The sequence below is a fragment of the Xenopus laevis genome, chromosome 2S (genome assembly GCF_017654675.1).
Source record: "Xenopus laevis strain J_2021 chromosome 2S, Xenopus_laevis_v10.1, whole genome shotgun sequence".
Classification (NCBI taxonomy): Eukaryota; Metazoa; Chordata; class Amphibia; order Anura; family Pipidae; genus Xenopus; species Xenopus laevis.
The window spans coordinates 20257918-20267940 of record NC_054374.1 but is presented as its reverse complement, the minus strand read 5'-3'; the positions used below and the strand labels follow the sequence as shown (position 1 = coordinate 20267940).

At 42.6% G+C, this 10023-nt stretch overlaps 1 protein-coding gene across 8 annotated transcripts in view; it reads right to left on the bottom strand.

Annotated features, from left to right (window-relative positions):
* Positions 1-540: 540 nt before the first annotated feature.
* itsn1.S (intersectin 1 S homeolog) overlaps positions 541-10023 on the bottom strand; it is a 90357-nt gene continuing 80874 nt past the window's right edge. For all 8 annotated transcript variants that reach the window (XM_041583418.1, XM_041583422.1, XM_041583419.1 and 5 more), the window contains 6 exons: positions 9506-9718; positions 6860-6981; positions 6700-6782; positions 5325-5408; positions 4780-4953; positions 541-939 (listed from right to left, as the gene is read on the bottom strand). In XM_041583418.1, the coding sequence (XP_041439352.1) occupies positions 791-939; positions 4780-4953; positions 5325-5408; positions 6700-6782; positions 6860-6981; positions 9506-9718 (825 nt within the window). In that variant the 3' untranslated portion in view covers positions 541-790. The remainder of the gene's footprint in view (positions 940-4779; positions 4954-5324; positions 5409-6699; positions 6783-6859; positions 6982-9505; positions 9719-10023) is intronic.

Here is a 10023-nt window from a genome sequence, read left to right as displayed (position 1 = left end):
AACTTGCTAATAAAGTGCATTGTACGAGTACTTCTCTAAAGGAACAGCACCACCTAGTGACTGAAGTGTGGAACACTATGTAGTACCAAAATAGCCTATCAGTACTGCAGTACCTAAGTAAGTACCCAAGAGTTTTTCATGAAAGAGAAACACTTCCAACAAGCAAATTCATTCACTAATAGTCGTACCTTCAGTTTATCCCCTGTTCTCCAATATCCCACTGGAAAAACCGGGAGATTTGCTTTAAAAGCCGGCGTAACAGAGGCTTTGTTATTGCTAAAAATGATCAATTATGCAAGTGGATAAGCTACAGCTGTTTGATCAAATATCCCCATATAAATGAACCCAAATACACTGAGCTGCAGCTGGTTGAACTACAACTCCCAGCTAGATGGCTGCAGGTGGGATAGCCTTGCCCGGCCAAAGAGCAGGCAGACAACGAATACTAAACAATGAACAGGAACCCATAATATTTCCCAGTAGAACTACACTAGCGTCGCAGTGATCTGCAGATTAGTCTCTAAATGTCGACATCGCAGCAGTGGCCACAGTTATTTGTATTCAGAAAAATACACAACACCCTAAAATCTAAAATGAAGTCCCACATATAAAACACATACGTACATTTTCTTAGAAAATGGCAATTTGAATTAAAAATTGATGATGGTGAAACAGAGAGACAGAGAGGTTGGATTGCGGGTCGCCCTCTTCATAAAAGGAAAGGGCTCCGGGGCTGCTGCAGACTGCAACGGCATAAGGGGATGATGGGGATTTACTGTGCAAAAACCTCCTATGACTCATCAAACAACTGCAGATCCAATCGGACAACTATCTCTCCGGTAGGAACTTCGTGCAGAAGTAGACACTTCGTTACCGGTCCCTTAGAACCTTGGTCTTTCTTTATGTCAGCAACTCGGATTTCTGTCCGGCCCAGAAAATCTGAAAAGAAAGAATAACGTTTGTTACTACGTTTAACCAGCCTAGCAACAACGTAGGAAAAATGGTGAAGAAATACTGGCATTTGGTACAATCTGATCAGCAATTTGGTAAATTGTTTAATTCTGCTATAAACGTGGGCGCATGCTAAAAGATCTACTCTGTCCCTCAGATACAAGACCAAAAACTAAAAAATTTAAAGGTAAAGCTAAATTGGGTACATACCCCTGTCTAGGGTGCAAATAGCTGTAGAAAAAAAGAGCTGGTGACAGGCACAATAGACTACTGCAGGCTGAAGGTAAATGGATAAAGAGACTTAATACTATGGTACCTAATGGGTTGAATGACTCTTGGAGTCTCAAACCTTTCTTATGAATTTCTTCTACTAATATATTTTTCCTATACCTTGCAGGTATTGAATATTGAATATAGAGCACGTCAGCAACGTAGATGGTTACAGGTAACATTACTGTTATTATGCTGGTGATACAAATAATATAATTAGCGGCCCGTAGTAGGCACTTATAATAGTGCAGTACGTGCCCTTTTTATTTAAAGGACAAGGAAAGGCAAAAAAAATAAAATCCCATTTTTACTTTCTTTAATGAAAAAGAAACCTATCTCTAATATACTTTAATTAAAAAATGTGTACCGTTTTTATAAGAAACCTGACTGTATGCAGTGAAATTCTCCCTTCACTTACTGCTGTGGATAGGAATTGTCAGACGGTCCCTAACTGCTGAGCAGGGAAACAATCATACTTATGAACAGCAGGGGGAGCCCCCGCCTTACTTCCCAGCCATGCAGAACTCAAGCAGCTTTGTTTATGACGATCCCTAAGCAGCCCAGACCACACTGAGCATGTGCAGGGTCAGGGTCAGGCAAAGATATTTAACAAAAGTTACAAGATGACAGCCCCCTGTGGCCAACTTTGAAAGCATAAATCATGTGTTTGATTAGGCTTGTGGTGCAGTAAGTTCATGTTTATATTTAGTATACAAAATACAGCATTTCTAGCCTTATTCTATTTTAGACTTTCCTTGTCCTTTAAGGTGGCCATAGACGCAAATATCCGCTCGTTTGGTAACATCGCCAAACGAGCAGATCTTTCCCCGATATGCCATTAACGAGCATGGCTATATCGGGGGTAATCTGATTGTTCGGCCGTATGGCTGAACAATCCGATTACGATGTGCCATGGGCTCCGGCGGGATCGGTCGGGTCAAAATCAACCAAACGACCGATCTCCACCGGACGAAAGATGTCGGCACACGCCACACACGATCCGAAAATCGTACGAATCCTGTATGGCCACCTGTACTCTTACTCGAGTAACAAATTGCTCATTCACTTAAAAAATGTTAGGAGCAATTGTGTTTTTATCGAGTATTGATTGATATAGAGGATTTTTTCGATTGTACTGATTTATGGCAACACTTTTTGTGTTATCAAATGATGTTATAAGTTTGTAACTGTTAAGAGATAAGATGTTTTTAATGGGCAATGGTAACAAATCGCTTCTTTATAATGATTGTTTCTTTACAACGATTGTTAAAGGACTGGCGATAATTCACAGCTAGGGGTAAATGAATTCCAAAACACTATATCAAAAAAGATGTGAGGACCTCCAATAATGAAGAAGCGATTATTTAAAAAATTAGAAAATTTATTAGGACATGAAGACCTAACGCGTTTCGTGCCTATTGGGGCACTTACTCATAGGCTGAATTTTCCCACATTCATTTGAATTCTATAGTCACTATCTGGACTCTGGTACCTATGGACTTTATATACAGCAACCTCCCTTCTCTAACAGGAGTCCACCTTTGGACACAGAAAACAACAGACACCTGAAATGGTTAATCACCATTGGAACTGAGAGGGGGGAAGGGATGGGTGTGTTTATAAGGTTTGCACATGTTGAGCACGAATGGCCCTAAACATGTCTTGTATGGTAGTCAGCGAATAAATACTTTTTTTTTCACAGCATCTTGCTTTGAAGTGCTCTCCTTGAACCAACTGTTTAAAGATTTGCCTAAGGGGAAGCGGTGCCCTGAATGAGGATTTATTCACTTTACACTGGAAATCACAGGCAGAGCGTAAGAACATTCATTTAAAGGTTACAATGAGATCAACTGGGTCGGCCCCAGTGATGCCCCTCCCTGCTCATTAAACAGGCAGAATTGGAATGTGGATATTATATATTAGGTTTACTCAAGGTCCCTATGTGATATAACAGTTAGCAGACTAGGGGCTGCAGGGAGGACCAGACCAAACAAGAAATCCTTCTGAGCTCCAGGAAGGCTCCATCTTATAGGCTCAGCTCTGTGTTATATGTATGTGCTCTATAAATACATGTTAATAATAATAATACTGATAGGCTGCACCACTACAGGTTAGAATGCCTCTTGACCAAGGGCCATATTGGGTAGTGGACGCTCTGCATTCCTTTATTGGTCATATACAGAGAGATGAGCCTGATATGGCCCATCACGTTGGTTATCTGGACAAATGAGTGGGTATGAGCAGCTAAAGGCCCCTAAAGCCTCACATTTGCCTTTATATCTATGTACAGACAGGGGCGTGTTTATATTAAGGCACCCGAGGACCTGTGCCTAAGGCAGAAGGTTTTGGGGGGCGGCCCTCGGGTGCCTATAAATTTATTTCTATATGAAATTCAGTGAAGGAGCTGGAGGGGTAAGGGGCTGGGCTGGTTGGCGGAAGTGACATCATGCACACACATCGTGTTACATCACTTCCGCAACTTGAGTGCGTGCTGACGTCAAACGCACTGCGTAGGGGGGCGTGTTTAGGTGCGTTGCCTAGGTGTCATCGGATCTAACTACAGCCCTGTGTACAGACTATGCGAAAGCTAGGGGGTATGTTATTTTCTTCACTACTGGTCCTGCTTATTTATCCCACTGAAACAATGTAGCAGTAATCAGCTCTCCTCCAGTTAGAGTCCTGCAGCGGGTCGGGTACCCGCGGGTTACCAGCAAAAAAAGAGGGCACCCTGCGGAATGAGGGGAGGATTTTCCGGACTGCGGGTCGCGGGTCTCATCTAAATTTCTTATCTTATGTAATATTGTCTATATATTACTCATTTTAAATATTTATATAACTTGTTTCTGTCCCCACCCACAATTTACGGATGTCGACAGCACCAGCCATAGATTACTTTGTTTAAAATGCCTTTATTGAGACATGGGTTTCTGACCCCAATACACTTGGCCCCACCCACTTTTGATGACGTCACTTCCAGTTTGCAGCACCATCACAGTTTGACGGGGGTCGGCAGGATGCGGGCCGGGTTGGGGATAAGGCAGTTGAGGGTCCGGGTCGGTTAGCGGATAAATATGTGGGTTGTGATGCGGGTCGCGGGCTGCCGGTTCAGGTCTTAGAAATTGGTTCCGCGCAGGACTCTACCTCCAGTTCCCAAAATGTTTTGTAATTCTCCTTTACATGTGTGTTAATCACAGAACATGAAGTGAGCAAAAATTGGAACACAAACACCTGGCCTCAAACCACGATGCTTAGGGTACAGGAGGCGACACCTCTAACATGTATCCAAAACAATTACTCTAGCACACGTGCAATGCAAAGGGGTTAAACCCATGTTTAATGGTGTCAATATTGGCTTCACACCATTAAACTTGGGTTTATCCCTTTTGCACTTGTGTTAGAGTAATTGCACAGAACATGCAAGGCATTGTGGGAACTGGATTCCTGTCTGGAGGGGGGAGGCTGACTAGGTATACTCTGTATTACTGGTGAAATAGTCACAACCAGCAGGGAAGAGACCAGAAGATTTGATGAAGTAGCCCTCCCTGCTCCATTACTTACCGTCAGGGGAAAACTGGTCCCTCTCAAACACGGTGATGCACAGAACATCCTGCTCCAGGTCCTTGATAAAGAATTGGCAGTTGGAGTTCCACTTGGGGTTCAGGGTATCCTGTATGGTCTTGGTAATGTGGCACTGAGAGCCCATGGTGATCTCACAGTATGGATTACTCTTCCCTGCAGGTGAGAACAAATCCAAGTTACATAAAGTGGAACCAAGGAACAGAAACTGGAAGGTTCCCTCCCTGCCACCAGGTCTCTCTAACCAAAACAGGCTAATGTTTGCTGCATGACCCCCGGAGCGTGATGTGCTGCTAACAGTTTAATTTAATGAATGTACCAAAGCACTTCCTGCAGTTGTGAGAATAAAAGCAAGCATCTGATTGGCTACTACATGTCACTCAACTCGGCAAACCTATAGCCTTATTATGTTATATAAATACTAAAATATTCATTATAAAGGGACTGGTGAATGAACCTTTTTTCCAGGCCCACTCGATATACAAGTACAACTAACAGCAGCAAGAATACATCACTGAGTCACTCACCATGAGTTCTGCAGGGCTTCAGCTCAATGCCCTCCACGATATTTACCATCAGCCTTCCGATGCCCGTTGCTCGTTGAGAGCGGACTGTCATGGAAAAGAAAAGACAACAAGATAAGCCTTAAGTGGAGAATACATCCCCTAACCTCCTTTTTTCCCACATGATCTCATTTAGCTGTGCTTATGTAGAAAAGGTGCATAAAGTGCCTAAATACCATGCACAAATTATGAGGTCCCTTTATCTTCCAAAGAGGCTGGTTAAGAGGACTCAGCAGGATCCAGCAAAATCTTTGTGCCTGACCGACTCGAATCCTAATTTGCATACGCAAATTAGGGGTGGGAAGAGACCTCAAGTGACTTTTTGTCACAAAGCAAGGAAGTTAAAATCCTCCCTTTTTCTTTTCCTGCCCCTAATTTGCATATGCAAATTAGGGTTCAGCTTCAATTCAGTATTCTCTAAAAATTAGAAAAGAGGGTGCACACTCTTAAAAGTATATAATGCGAGGTGCTAATCCAAAGGGAAACTCCCCATGTGGGTCTCCAAATCTCACATATAGAAAAGCTGAAAAGGATTGCACACTCAATTTAGAAAAATTCAATCATATATTTATTACATAAGAAAAAAGAAGAAACGAAAAATATACAAAAATTACAAAAATAAAAAGTGAGCCCAACGTGTTTCGACCATATTGGTCTTCCTCAGGGGCACAAATAACAAAAAAACAAAGAAAAGAAAAGCAGGCAGTATTCAGCCGAATCTTTCATGAAGGATTCAGGGATTCGGCCGAATCTTTCACGAAGGATTCAGGGATTCGGCAGAGATTCAGCCGATTTTTGGAAATTATCGCGACATTTTTAGTGACTTTCAGAAATTTTCATGACTTTCAGAGCATGCGCAGTTGTTCGGGACCGGAATATTACTCCAACTGCGCATGCGCTGAAAACGGCGGTCTGCTTCCGAAGAAAATAAGATGGCGGCCGTGAACTTCCGAGGACAGATTCTGCACCGAGGGGTAAGTAAAAAGTTAGGGGCATTTGTCCTGGGTACCAGGTAGGCAGGGGGGGGAGGAGGGAGGTCTACGTAGGGTAGGGTTTTTTTATGTCACGAGTTGAATTCTCCTTTAAGAGATTCTCTGGAAAGAATCTTAGAATTATTATATACTAGAAGTTGGAGGGGGGTGCACCTATAGGAAATAATGAGCTGCAACTTCATAAAGAGTTGTTGTTGTCGTGCATTCCAAAGGATGGCAAATCCTCAGCACAAGACTTCTGCTTTTATTAGAAAAGTGATGGAATTGTTTTAAGTGCCAAGCCATGGATAATACATCTACGGTATTTCAATATTTCCTTTCCAAGGAATCTCCTCTACGATCCTTACCCAGGTAGGCCTTCTCTCTCTTCTTCTTCTCCGTCTCTATGTACAGCTCCGACGCAGCTTTGATTTTCTGCACCCAGGCAGTCCTATAGGATACAACGTTCAATTATCCTGCATTTATATCACTATCTTCCATCAACGACAAGTCTAGTGAGTCTATCACCTCTCGTTAATGCTCTCTGCGCGCAACGTGTACACCCGGTCAATGTGAGAAATATGAAAGATCGGCTCGTCCCCGGATGGGTCGGTGGGCAGTTTCACCAGCACTTCGTTGAGGAATATGGGCTGAAATAAAGAGTTTACTGCATAAACATCAACTTGAAATACAAGGGCACAGCCCCAGTTTCTCCCCCATACATTTATCTTCTGATTACACTAACAAGGCTAATAATATAGACATATGGCAACTGTACTGTTGCTGTGTATACTTGTACAGAAAGGGGTAATGTTAGCTCTTCAGGTAGCCCTACGCGTTTCATGCCCCCCGGGCACTTAATCATGGGCTATCTTTACCTCCCAGGAAGCAGGTATTTACAGGAGACATGACCAATAGGAAACAAGATACAAAACATATTTCAATTCAAAATAAAGGGGTCGTTCACCAGAAATAAAGACATTTTTCAATTACTTTCCATCTTTTATTTTTTACCATTTTTCCAAAATCTTACAATTTAAAGGTAATAGTGCTGCTCCAGCAGAATTCTGCACTGAAATCCATTTCTCAAAAGAGCAAACAGATTTTTTTATATTCAATTTTGAAATCTGACATGGGGCTAGACATATTGTCAATTTCCCAGCTGCCCCAAGTCATGTGACTTGTGCTCTGATAAACTTCAATCACTCTTTACTGCTGTACTGCAAGTTGGAGTGATATCGCCCCCCCTCCCTTTTCCCCCCCAGCAGCCAAACAAAAGAACAATGGGAAGGTAACCAGATAGCAGCTCCCTAACACAAGATAACAGCTGCCTGGTAGATCTAAGAACAACACTCAATAGTAAAAACCCATGTCTCACTGAGACACATTCAGTTACATTGAGAAGGAAAAACAGCAGCCTGCCAGAAAACATTTCTCTCCTAAAGTGCAGGCACAAGTCACATGACTTGGGGCATCAGGGAAATTGACAAAATGTCTAGCCCCATGTCAGATTTCAAAATTGAATATAAAAAAATCTGTTTGCTCTTTTGAGAAATGGATTTCAGTGCAGAATTCTGCTGGAGTAGTACTATTAACTGATGCGTTTTGAAAAAAACATGTTTTCCGATGAATGGATGCCTTTAAAGTCCCTGTCTCTGGTGTTTCAGTCTGGCAGGTCCGTAATTCAGGTGCAGAAACTGTTACAATTTTGTAACATTTAGTTGATACATTTCTCAACAGCATCTCTGGAGTATTAGCAACTATTGTATCAATTCTAACAACTGCCTGTAATGAAACTCAGAGATTCTGCTCAGCAGGGACAAAGATAACAAATATATTAACTAAATGTATTAATTTAGAACAGTTAAAGAGTCGGCGACCCCCCCCCTCCCAGAGCTGCTTTAGAATGTGCAAAATGACACTTTAATATTAGAAGAACGGCAACACATAGAAAATAGAAAGGAATTGGAAAAAGTCTTTATTTCTGGTGAACTTTATTTCTGCTGAAACTAGGGTTGCCACCTTTTAAAATTTTTTTTTACTGGCTGCTGGGGGCGGGGCTTCAAATGGGTGGGACGTGACGTCAAAAGGGGCGGAGCCACACAACGGACACCTGTGGACGCTAGAAGAGGCAAAAGAAAAGGTAAGTTGCAGGGGATTGGGGGCAGGCCGAGGGCTCCTTTTGATCGTATTACAAATTTACCGGCAGCTTCATTGCCGGTAAATTTGTAATACCGGTCCCGGCAGGTATTTTACCGGCTAGGCCGGTAAAATACCGGCCAGGTGGCAACCCTAGCTGAAACCAACTGAACTGAACAAGCTCTTTAAGAGTCTCTTTAAGAGACATTACCCATTTTTGCTTTGAATTTAAACATGTTTTGTATCTTGTTTCCTATTGGTCATGTCTCCTAGAGACCTACTTCCTGGGAGGTAAAGATAGCCCATGATTAAGTGCCATGGGGGGCATGAAATGCGTTGGGCCAATGGAGATTCTGTTCCTTTTTTTAATTAATCAATTAAACAATAAATATTATATTTTTAACTTTAGTTTTGGTGGCCATTGTGGAGTCTCCGACACCCCTCTTTTTTGTTGCTGGTTTATCCGCTCCCTAAGCTGAGGGTCTGGGGCTGGTGCACCTGGACCACCTGTTCTACGTGGTGAGTGACCAACACATTCTGTGTCCTGTGCCCCCTTTTTTCGGTGGTTTAATGTGATTGCAGACCCATGGCCCCATGCAGTCCTCAGCCAATAGGTATCTGACCCAATTTTTGGCACATGATGATGCAGGTTTATGTTACATGTAGTTAAAATATAAAAATACATCAAACAGACCATTTGAATATTGTCTTTAAAAATCACATTAACAGTTAATTCAAAGTCAGTTTCCCTTTGGTGGAGCTTACTACATTCACAGAGACTTGTTTCCCTGCACCTTTGTACTAATACATAAGTGGAAGCTGCCATATTTCTTGCCTCTGCAGATTCATCTTTCCTCATCCATATGGCGAATAGAAAATGATACTGGGCAGGTCTGGACTGAGAATCAAAATAAGCCCTGGCATTTCAGGTACACAGAGACCCAAACATGATGCATCAGGCAGCTCTTGTATAGAAATATTAATTGCCAGACGCCATAGAAGCATGAGCACAGGGTCAGACACAAGGCTACTCACAGTCTTGTACATCTTGTACTGGAGATTGGACTTGGGGCTGAACACCTTATCGTTGCCAGAGTAGCCCAGGGGCTTAATGATCTGAGTGAGGAGCAAGAAGTCGTTGAACAGGAAGCCGAATAATTCCTTGTTGCTCTTGGCTTTGTACAGTTTGCCGCTGTGTAGGAACTTGCGTGGGCCCAGGCAGTTGGTAACAGAGTTAAATACTAATTGCTGCAGAAAAAGTGGGGAAAACAGTTATATGGTTAAACGCTAAATCTTTGGTTTTAGAGTGTGTAATCTGATGGACTCATTGGCAGTTTGAAACTGCTCTTAAAGGAGAATTCAACCCTAAAGTTAAGAAACACCTACCCCCCTCCCTCCTCCCCCAGTCTAAGTGTTACCCTGGGCAAATGCCATTAATGTTTTTCTTACCCCTCGGTGCAGATTCAGGCATCGGAGTTCACGGGCGCCATCTTCTGCCACTCTGGTAATCTTCGGAATGAGACCGGTACTTTGGCAATTTTAGTGAGTTTCGC